The 12,298-nt window shown below is 36.9% G+C and overlaps 1 protein-coding gene across 1 annotated transcript; it reads left to right on the plus strand.

Annotated features, from left to right (window-relative positions):
• The first annotated feature begins 851 nt into the window (after positions 1-851).
• LOC103710615 (GTP cyclohydrolase 1) lies at positions 852-11,879 on the plus strand. Its single transcript, XM_008796430.6, has 2 exons — positions 852-1,320; positions 10,240-11,879. Exons 1-2 carry the CDS (start codon positions 1,083-1,085, stop codon positions 11,487-11,489), a joined length of 1,488 nt encoding a protein of 495 aa, XP_008794652.4. The 5' UTR covers positions 852-1,082; the 3' UTR covers positions 11,490-11,879.
• Positions 11,880-12,298: the final 419 nt, after the last annotated feature.

Genomic DNA, 12,298 nt, shown 5'->3' on the forward strand with positions numbered 1-12,298 from the left:
GGAAAAAAACCATATAATAATGCTAACAGCCGCCATCACAATTTCAGCTTACCTTTGCTTTGTTGTATAAAACAATAATAATTTAAATGACTCAATGTTGTGGGTTGAGCTGAGCTTTCAATTTTGGTTTCATATAACACCAAATTTAATATTATGTATATACATAACATTGTATTTTTTAGGTGAAAAATTTTATAATGCTGATTTATAATTTTATTTGCCAATAAAAGTATTGAACATAGTTGTTATTGTCATATAATAATCATATTTCGAATATAATAAAAATATATGGATCATATTAAAAGAAGTTTTGCTTAGCTCATAACATCTCTTCTCATGCATATAACCAACATTGAAGCTTCTGCTGTTTGGACTCATAATAAATTTATCTTCTTTCTTTCTAATTTTATGCATATATATATATATATTAAAATACAATTTTTTATGCAAATGTAGAGAATGTTGGCCATCTATCTTTTTCTTTTTACTACACTCTTGTATAATATCTTTTTAAATAAAAAATATCAATATATATATATATATATATATTTCTGAACTTGTCCTCTTCTCTCCTTTTTGAATTTTGAAATGAGAGTTAAAATACCAAGTCAGCCATGCTGTTAATATTGTTATTATAACAATTTTTTAATATAATTAGCATTAGAAGCTACTCCATCCATGCAGTACCTGAAACTTCACCCACCAACCCACCCACTATAGTGGGCTCCATCCAAGAAGGAAGGCTGTATCGTCTTCCTCCCTTAGAAGGCCCCACCAATAATTACGCCACCAACAGAAGGCCGGTCCAGCCAAAAATTACTCGACTTCCTCCCTTGGAGGGGCCCACCGCAGGTCCACTCCCGTTCTCCACTTCTCCTCCTCTCCTCTCCATATATGTATGTACGAAAACGAAAACACGGCGGGGCGGCGCCGATCCACACATCCCGAGGAGCAATTCAATCTCTCCGGTCTTTCGTGGCTTTCCTTCTGACCCTGACGGCCTCCGTTCGTTGACTGGGGCTCTGGTCTCTCTCTTGGGTTGGATTGGATTGGATTGTTATTGGAGATCGGGGCGGCGGCGAATGGGAGCTCTGGAGGAGGCGCGGTTCGCGGGGGAGCTGGACAACAGGGTGGGGCTGGAGGAGACGGAGGAGGAGGAGCTGGACGCCGAGGCCGGATCGGGCTCGGTGCACGACGCGACGCAGGCCATCGAGGAGGCCGTCAGGGTCCTGCTGCAAGGCCTCGGGGAGGACCACGAGCGGGAGGGGCTCCGTAAGACGCCGCTCCGCGTCGCCAAGGCCTTCCGGGAGGGTACCAGAGGTTCGTCTTCTTTACCGAATCCTATTCGTTTCTTTCTTTTGCGTAGATCTGTTTGTTGGGTATTGGCCCTTTGCTTTGTTCCAGAAAGCTGGGATCTTTAGCTTAATTATGTTGTAATTTGACATCGGTTTCTGTTTTGGAAAGGATGGAATTTTTAGGTAGGATTCTGTAAGAATTCTGTAAGATGGAAACTAAGTGAACTTTCAATCATCTTTGTTGCTCTTTGGAACATTGTTTTAACGTTTCCAATGAAATATTATGATTCATTTTTGGAAGGCATCGTATATCATCTAGAAGGCACCTTGGTTCGTCGGTAATTTAACCATGGTAAAAGCAGCAAGGTATGAAACGACAGCATTACAGAACAACACTTAGAGTTGTCTTCTGCCTTTTCTGCCTTTTTATCTTAATGACTGGTTTCTAACCAAACTTTTCTTTGTAGTAAAATGTTTAAGGACAGAAGTTTTTTTTTTTTTTTTTTGCTTGAACTGGGCTTACAAAGTCACAAGTCCACCTGCCTATGGGTGTGTTTTTTATGAGGTGGTCCATGTTGCACCCAGCTTCGCTATTAATTCCAGTTTAACGAGACCATTGATGAATTGCTAGCTTTCTTGTCCTTTTACTATCAACTAGCAGCATTAACTTGGGATCTTTCTATGACATTATAATCTATGTTATGTTTATTTCCAGAACTGAATATTTGTCAATTTTAAATGGGTTTGAATACTCTAAGAAGAATTTAGATTAAGCACCATCTTTGATTGTTCCTACCAGAATAAATATTTCTGGTCACCTTCAAATTCTGTAACATTTGTTTCTATTTATAGTTTGCAAGGGCATCTTGTCTCCATTCCATTTGACTTCTCAGATAAATCTTCTCCTTCACTGTAATGAATTCATACAGTTTTTGTTGCATGTTGCAGGAATCTTGTCATAATGTGATTGCACCATTTTAGTGATGTTGCCCAGAGTTTTGTAGGCATGCCTATTTCTTTGCCCTTTGTGTACAACATGTACTCTCTCTCTCTCTCTCTCTCTCTCTCTCTGTGGTTGCATATTCCTAGCATTTTCCTGTGACTGTGGCACAGATTCTACTCATTTCTCTGTAGACATTTATTTGTAACTCCTTGTTTTTACCATACATTCATTTTAAAACATCTCCATAGCCTACTCTCCCTCCACAATGATTGCTGCCCTCTTAATAATTTTCCCCTTTTGCCTCACCATATCTGAGTCCAAAGTTACATTTGCACTAGAGCTACTCCACTCAAATTTTGGTTCTGAGAGCCATACCAATATTGTATTTTATATGACAAAGTTAAAATATTAATTAAATATTTTACTGTAAGAGACTTTGGTCTTGTTATGTCCATCTGATACTATCATGAAGTTGGGAGTCTCAAGTTTGCAACCTTTTTGCTATGGGTGTTGGATACGAGATGGTCGAAAAGCTAGTGGAATTCAAAGTTTGTTAATGAATAAACATTGGGAGAACAATGGTGTATCATTCATTCAGAGCTACGTTCACATCATCATATGTGTGTCAAACATGAGTAGTAGTCATCAAATTGGTTTCATTATTTGTGTACATGTCAAACTTGGGCTTTGTTTGGTTCAGGGATAGCAAAACAGGTTAAATCAATTAGGTGGAATTATTTGAGGGAAGAAATGGATGGTTGAATTGAATAGGTAGAGCAATTTTGATTGTCACTAGATTTTCTGAAATATCTATTCTAAACCTAATGCTCTAACTCAATAGGGAAGGTGTCTGTAAATGGAATGAGGAGGGACAAAGGGGACTTGCTCTGCTTTAGCCCTGAACCAAATGGGGCCTTAAGCCATGGTCATCACATTAGTTTCATAATGATTCACTGTTATGTGCTGCTACTTTGTATGCATGCTCAACACCTTCCTCCAAAGTAATGGAAGATTGGAGGCTTGTAGTCAAGTGTTTGTATACTAGGGTAGTGGGAGAGAGAGGTATACTAGGATAGCAAAGCCCTCACATTTGTCACTCTGCGAAGAAATACTTGATTTGAAGAATTGTGATATCGTAGATATAGTGATATGATGCTTGTGAGGTAGAAATAATGCTGCTTAGCAAATACGTGCAGAGTTAAATCCTTCAAGTGTGAAATTATAGAACATCCATCTTATTATTAAAATGTAGACATTTGAAGAGAAGTTGGATAAGGTGAAGAAATGAAAGTTAGGAGAGGCAGATTACTTGGAATCACCTATAAGGTTTACTCAATTCAATATTCAAAATACTCCATCTCATCAGGATGTACTTTCTCTTTAATGTTACTCAAGTTATATGAAGCATATATAAATTGAGAGGACCATATGAAGTTAAACTTATGCTAGTTTTGTTGGCTTTAAAAGTCTCTTTTACATGCAGCCAAACTTGTTGTGGACTCTTGGGACTTTCTAAACAAGAACATGATGAAACAAGTGGAATATGTAGTGAAAGATTTCATTCCTCGTGCAGCTTAATGTTTTGCATCTAAGAATAACTTCATGTCCATAGTTTCATCTGAACTCTGGTTATAGTGTTTTCAGATGCCTTGTAAACCTCTTATTTATTTCAGGTTCTGTATGTTATTAATTGGTTATGGCATGTCTCCAGTCCTTTGGTACCCGTCCTCATCCACTGACTATCCTTCTTTAGGCTGTTGGTGTCCACCAGTTGGTTTGCATTTAGATTTAGGTATTGGTAGAAATGCTCTGTATCAAGTCCAGCTGGAGTGCGGCAATCTTGAAGGACCTGGGCAAAGCTGACCTGAACTGGTTCTGCTTTTAACATTATCTGAATTAACTGCTTTATGTGGTTGAAGTCAGTTAAGTCACATCTTGTGTTTAGTTGCCTGTCTTTTTGCAGGTAAAAAAATATGTTAGACTACAATATCCATGATTTGACCACAAGACATAATCTCACATGCTATCAGTCAACCACAAAGACGCAAAGCTATATAAAGATATGCAAATATAGAATAAGGGAAAATAAAATATTCACAATTACCAAGAAAAATACAAGTAAACAACATTATTACGTTTAGCTAGGCAAGCTGGTAGGTTGGACAAGTTTGGAAGTAACCAGTTAGTCTACTTCACTTACTAAATTGGCTTTGCTCAAGGTCAAACAACTTGGTTTCAACTTTGACTAGGCTCATGAGTTTTGATTCTGGCAGCTGCGGTTGTCTTAGTAGTTATCTCTAGTTTTGGTAGCATCAGCCAAAAATAATAAAGAATTGAAGGAATGTAATACATTTAAAAGGAATATTAGATAAAATAATGATTTAAGGAAATAAGTTAGACATCTTATTGAAGATATTGAATGGACCTTCAGATGTAGCATTTTGGCAATTTCATCTGGAAAAAAATTGAAATCATTTAAAAGTATAACTTATAATTTTATTGTTCCATAGCAATATAGCACACTATAATCTAAATATTTTATGAGATTCAAGCACTAGGTAGCCAATCCTATGTCAAAAATTGACTTTTCTTGTTTTCTCAGAAACCCATTGTAGCATGTCCTCCAAATATTTGAAAACTTTTCTTGTAAAAAGGCTTCTTGAAATTTGAGGAAATGAATAAATGATAAAAGTAGGCATGCACAAATTTTTATATATAGTCAATTTTTTCACAAAAAATTGTTTGGTTGGAACCTTGAAATTTACATGTGGATTTGTTCAGATCGAAAGTGATTCTCCCCCCTTTGGAAGTTATAACTGAGAATTGAGAATCATTTTATTAACTACATCTTTGTTAAACAGTTCCATCACATTTTAGCTTGCCTTTAAGCTGGGCCTAAACTTTATTCCTACTCAAGAAAGAACACTGAAGGGTTTAATATAAAAACCTTTATCTGATAATTGCGGAAGTATCTAACCATAATTAAATGGTACAATCATTTTTACTTATTACTGTAGTTCCAGCATATTCCTTTATCAATTTAAAGATGGGTTGGCCATGTGTCTATTGCCTGCTTAAATAAACTAGGGACTTTGGTAACACAGACCATCATGGAACAAATGGGCTTGTATACACACACAAACAGAGAGATAGGAGCTTCGGTATTCTTAAAATAAAAGGGTTGATAGGTAGAGTAGAATGATGTTAATGATTGCTTTACTGACTTGCTTTTGCTGCAAGATTTTCCACGTCGACATTACAAATGAATGAATGAAGAATCTTTTCATCACCCAAAATGAGATCTGTACTCTAGCATCTTGAATAAAAATGTGAAAAGATAGTTTCTATGAAATGAGCTAATGAAGATAAGAGAGGTGCATAACAATACAATGTTAAGAGTGTGCTTGATATCATTTGAATTTTATATAAAGTCTCCCAAGTTGTAGAGCCCTCTTTACCAGTTTGGACGAACATGTTGTTAGGTCTTAGTAGGTTATGGTAGTTTTCTAGAATTCATTGCAACAGCTTGATAATGATCGTCTGAACATATTTTAATTGATTTTTGAACTTTAGTTGTCTAATCTACGTTGGGCCAACATCGGGTATCATGTATATGGAAAATGGTGTCCTTCTGAATTATTGGAACCTCGGGCTATCTCAATTGTTAGTACAGTGGGTATTAGACATCCTAGTCACCGTCCTAGTTCGTTTTTCATCATTACCAAATGGGCAACCTAGTTTTTCATATATCAGGTTCCTGAATCCATCTTAGGGCCGTGTATCTTACTAGTCTGATCTAGGGAAGTGAGGACAGATGGGTACAAACCAAAACTTTAATCCTTAGACCAATGCTTGAAGCTTTCATCTTTTTCTTCTTTTAGGAGTTAAAGCTGACAACTGATTGGTGGGGTATAGATCTTATATTTTTAAGATCTTGATTGGCATCAAATAAATAGGAAAGGGTTGGTTGCTAAGTTCTGTAGGAGTTTTACTTTCTAGTTGTAGGAAAAGTCTTAAAAAAGTCTTTAAACAGGTCTTCTAATGTTGGAAGAAAGATCATTCTACAGGGTTTATTTTGGAAAAATGGATTTTTCTGGTCCTCCAACCCCCATCTTTGCCCTCGCCACCCTTCCCCAATAACACCGATCCCTTCTTTTGATCTCTGTTCCATTATCTTTGATCTACTTGCATTGACCACCGGTTGAATTTCAGCTATAGGTCTACTAGGACCTGTATTGAAACCCATAAAACCTCCTATCTCCTTGCACCAGAAATCCCTAGGGCAACTTTATTTGGCATTTTGTTTGCCTTAATTTCAAAAATTGATCATTAATGTCTCCTTGTTTATTGATCTTGCATAAAACTCTCTTTTATCCCTTTTTCCTTATATAATGACTTTCAATTTAGTTGTTCTCCATGTCCTATGATAGGATTGGAAATTAAATTATATTTTATGCTCCTGAAATGTTTAGCAGAATAGCACTAGCCACAAGTTTGGTTGCTAATGAGGTGAGAAAGGATAGTTATCTGGAGAGGAATATTTTATCTAATTGTTCGGCAATGAAAAAGGAAATGCAAGGAAATAAAAATAAGGAATAAAGAAGGGCCAATTCTATTGAAGGCCTGCAATTTTTTCTTTTGTAAAAGATTGTAGTTTTGGAAAAATGACAAAAAAACGAGCCAATCTTGATAATTCAACTTTATCTTAACCAAGGTTTGCCACCTTGGTCCTAGACTGCGTACGTGTAGGAGATCGGTAGAGTAAGTTACCTTATCGCAGCAAATTGTATCAGTACACCAAGAAATATATTTTTCTGTTTTTTGTTTTCGAGGTTTTTAAATTTTCTTTATTTAGTTTTGAATAGAAAATAAGATTTTGTGAGTTCATTTTTGATTTTTCAAATGTAATACACTTTAATTTTTTATCATGCCTAGAGAAAAGTGACTATACATTACATGTTAAATTAACTAAGTATAACATTGAAAATATAGAATACTCTTATTAAAAATTGGAAATGCGACATACGTGCATTTGTTCAATTTCAAGTTGAGTGTTGATGTCCCTCATACACGTTTATGTCACATTCATATTGGGGTCGAGGATTTGACTCTAGCCTTAATATTGTACCCATCTAGGATATTGTAGCCTGTATGTACTGGATGGCCATATTAATATTACTGCTTTGTCGGATATGGTGGTGGAATCTAAAAAAGGACTGAGCAAATCTTTAATTCATAGTCTGATTCTGGGGAGGGTGATACCCACTCGAATATGAAGACTCAGAAGTCATGTACCATATGGGTCATAACTCGGTAGGGAGGATATGATCCGGTATAAGATGATGATCCTAAGCACTCGAGGGATCCTAATACGCTAAGATTCCACTTGATGCACCACCTTATCTGCCAGATTGGTATCGTCTCCACCACCTCTAGGTCCCCTCCTTTATGCCGTGATGTCCTTCCTAGCCCTATGCCTTGGTCCATATCCTACATCATATACTCACTGGGACTCACCAATGAATGGAGTAACAAAGGAAACTGCATCCCACCTCCTTGTTGTCCATTGCTTTCACCCCGACCATCGTATCCAACATCACTTGAAGAGTTATTGTCATCATTGTTTGCATCACTAGATGACATGGACAATCTATCATCAGAGGGCTTGATAGTCTCGGACTCACTATGAACTGGCTCATCTTCTACTGTCCCAATAAATTTGCCTTCTTTGCTTTTTTTGCATTATTTGATAGAATGTCCGAGGATTAGCATCTTATTCTTACTTGACCTACCTCCTTGACTCTATTGGTTGACTCATATAAGCAAACCACCTCATTTGGTTTTGCCGCCTAGACTGGCTTTGCCTCCCAGACTGGCTTTGCCTCCCTAGCTGGCCTTGCTGCCCTAGTTGGCCCTAGTGCCATGGTGACCTCTTTTTAACATATTTCTATCATATTTCCGGCTTTATTATTGGCTGTCTAATCCTAAAATTTTCAAAACCATTTATCATCAAACACTAGGAAACATCGCATCAATTCTTGTTATGTATCTACAAATTTTTTATGACTTTTATGGATTAATTCATTTTTGAATTTAAAATTACTTTAAAAAAGAAAATTTTGAAAAATTCCTAAAAACAAGAATTGATATTTATATAATTGCAAAAATTTCACAAATGCTTATTCAATTGATATTTTTATGTTAAATTTATAATATATGTATAAATTGAATAACTATTGGAAAAATATGATAAATGCTCCAAAAATATGTTTGAAATATCTTTACATGCTATTGAAATTTCATGATTTTTTAATTAATAATAATTTTTATTAAATTTTAATTTTAATTATGGATAATGTAGCCTCTGATAGAAGGTACTGCGTACGTGTTTCAGCCCACATTAATCGCTAATAACCCAATTAATCTAGAAATTACTCTAAAGTGAGGCTTTTATTTGAGAAGCAATTAATGTCCAAAAGGTAAGCAAATGCTGTCAAAAAGATGACAAATAGAATGTTAGACCCTTAGTATGATACTAATTTTTGAAATGTAACATTTTCTTTATTTTTAATTATTGTTTATCCAAAATATATTTTAATAAAAAAATAAAATATGAGAAAATTAAAAGAAGTTATATCATTGGGTAGACCTGACTAAAATCTAGATATCATGAAATCATGCATGATGTTCCATATTTTTCAATTTTGATCCATTTATGGGATGTAACATAAATAAAGAAAAAGAGGGAAATACCTGGGTTAGAACTCCTGCTCATCCTTCCACTCTCTCCTCCATCCTCTTTCGCCTACTTTCTGCTCTCCTTTTTTTTTTCTCCTCCCTTACCTTAAAACAAAGGGAGAAAACGGTGTCAAGCCCTTTCTCTCCTAGTTTTGAGCTACTCGATCATGCAGGATTGGTTTGCACCATTTCAGGCCAAATACCATATGAGACCACAAATTATCACGATTCGTGGTTGCTATGGTACGATGCTGACCAAACTGAGCAATTCAGAACGGTATTGTATACCATGATCTTAACAACTTTCTTTGCAACAGAATGTAATCATATTCAACAAATCACTAGTTCCAATCATCTTTCCTTTCTTCTTCAATTTAGTAATCTTTTCTTGCATTTTATTGGCAACCAAATAGAGCTATGATCAAAGGACTTCTTTTTAACTTCTACATATTTCTTTTGCTGGATGGGCACCTTCGCCTATCTTGCTTTCCCACTTTAGCACCTAAAATCACCCCAGCCCCATCCAAGGCGTCTTTCTCCCTTTATGCTAAGGCAGAACTAGGTTGTATGAAAATTGCATGGTGGAATTTGCGTCGGTAGTTGGAAGAAGCACAATAGTTTACCTTTATTGTATCATCTTTCTGCATCATCAAGCATTCTGTAATATTTGCTTAAATAAAGCTCATTATGTTTCAGTAGCCAAATTTTTTCATTCTATAAGCAAGTGGTTGTTTTTTGTTACCATCCAATCTATGATTTTAGGATGGAAATGCCACATTGATGCTTTTGTTGTGATCTTTAAAAAGCAGTCACTTGATTAAATTATTAAGTTCAATTTTTGATGGCTTGATCCTCAATAATTGACGTTAATAATTTAAACAAACAGAGCAGCATAGAGGAAAATGTTTCATGTAGCCGTCTCTAGCTAGTTGGGGATTAAGGCTTAGTTGAGTTGAGCTGTTACTATTGATGACTTGACTCTTTTTTTTCATAATATGATAGTGGAATTAACTAAGTCCATTTCTTTTACATGTTGTGTTAGTAGATGAACTCCAATCTCTCTTCTTGCACATTATATTAAAAAACTAAGTGTATCAAAAAAACAGGAAAATTATTCTGCAAGTGAATGTCTAGCTGCATCATTCTTATATAGATTATTTATTCACAGATTCTGTGTAATTATGTCTCATTACTGATTAAAGAGAGAGGCTTGATTTGATCTTTTTCAACAGTTCCATGCACTCAAATTACTTTTTGCTTTAGGTTATAGACAAAAGGTGAAGGACATTGTTCAAGGTGCTCTGTTTCCAGAAGCTGGTTCGGACGATGGGACAGGTTATGCAGGAGGAGCTGGTGGCCTGGTGGTTGTTCGAGACATCAACCTATTCTCATACTGCGAGTCTTGCCTGCTTCCATTTAGTGTTCAGTGCCATGTTGGTTATGTCCCATCAGGGCAGCTAGTTGTTGGCCTAAGCAAGCTTTCTAGGGTTGCAGATGTCTTTGCCAAGAGGCTTCAAGACCCACAGAGTCTGGCGGATGACATTTGTTCAGCACTGCAGAACAGCATCAACCCGGCCGGTGCAGCTGTTGCTCTTCACTGTTGGCACATCCAGTTTCCAGAAGCTCTAAGGTGCATTCCCAACCCAAAGCATCCATCCAAATTGGACATGCAAGGGTGGATGCGGGTTTCAGTCTGTTCCAGGTCTGGAGTTTTTGAGGATAATAGCGACTCTTTCTGGAATGACTTCTTAGATCTTCTGAAGCTCAGAGGCATGAACTTGGAAGGGTGCGGTAAAAACTGCTTTCCCATTCAGTCTTGGTGCCCGTCGAGGTCTCTGGAGGTGCCCCTGTGCAATGGGCATAGCACAAAGAGTCCCATTAATGGTAAAATGTCTTCCAAGCCAGGAGCTATTCATGCTGCTATGGTTACTGCAGTAACCTCAATCCTCCACTCTCTTGGTGAAGACCCAATGAGAAAAGAACTTATTGGCACCCCTTATCGTTATGTGCAGTGGCTAATGAATTTTAAGAGTTCTAACCTAGAATTAAAGATGAGCAGTTTCAATCTTGGTAAATTGAGTTTGCATAAGAAGACAGCAGATGCTGTTAATATCCAAAGCCAGATCCATTCTGTGTTGAATTTGCCTTTCTGTTCTCAGTGTGAGCATCATCTACTGCCATTCCATGGCGTGGTGCACATAGGTTACTTTGACGAGGAAGAAGGCAAACGTATCGAGCGATCCATTTTGCAGTCGGTGGTTGATTACTATGGTTGCAAACTCCAAGTGCAAGAGAGGCTCACGAGGCAGATAGCAGAGGCAGTTCATGTTGTTTTCAGTAGGGGAGTAATGGTGGTTGTGGAAGCCAGCCACATTTGTATGATATCAAGAGGGATCGAGAAGGTGGGGAGCAGCACGGCGACAATTGCTGTTATGGGTCAGTTTTCAACTGATCCTGCTGCCAAGGCATTGTTTCTTCAGACTATTTCAAACAGTACTGCATCAGGGGGTTGACCTTGTTTTGTTGCATCTTCAAGTTTTGATCTGATTATAGTCAACATTTGTTTCCTGTCCAAGTTTAAATGGGGCAGGTACAGTTTGTGACTGGAGAATTTCTCCAGCTGGCATAAATGTTCATAATTTTGAATTTCCTCGAATTTTTTGCTCAATGCAACCTGAGAAGCAGCCAACATCTGTCTCTCTAGGAGCAATAGCATGCAGCAAGGGAGAAACAGCACAAGGTTTGATATGCCATGTTGTCAACAAAATCTATAAGAATGATGAAGACGTTTCAGCTTTTTTCTGATGTATTACTTTCATAAAATGTGAATACATTCTTATCAAGTTGATGATTCCTTAATACAGGGAAAAAAAATAAAGAAGGGAAAGACTTGTTTCGTGATATTTAAGGTTCATTCAATATACTTTTTGGAAGTATCTTCAGTCCATGGCAATGCTTGCAGCAGCAGAATAGAAGTTTTCACTGCCTGATATTTTGGCTAAATTAAATACTTATTGATGAGAATCTTCTAAAAGCACTTCGTTTGCACTTGTAAATCGGTTCCTGTGCTCATAATCTAGATAAGCAGTACGCTGAAAATTTTCGGAAGAACATCAGCAGGAAAATGTGTCTGGAATTGCTGGGCTGAAAGAATATTGAAGGTTTTCTAGAATCCAAACCCTATGAGATCTGCTCTTCTTTAGAAGTTCTCAGGTCCTTGAAAGATTCTTGTGTTTAAGTTACGGGTGATCCAGATATGTTTTTAAACATAGTTAGGTACAGCCAATGGTGAGTTCAATTAGATTCCTGTGGTGCAGATTGC

This window comes from Phoenix dactylifera, chromosome 11 (genome assembly GCF_051530095.1).
Source record: "Phoenix dactylifera cultivar Ajwa chromosome 11, Ajwa_hap1_PhDact_Kaust_v1.1, whole genome shotgun sequence".
NCBI lineage: Eukaryota > Viridiplantae > Streptophyta > Magnoliopsida > Arecales > Arecaceae > Phoenix > Phoenix dactylifera.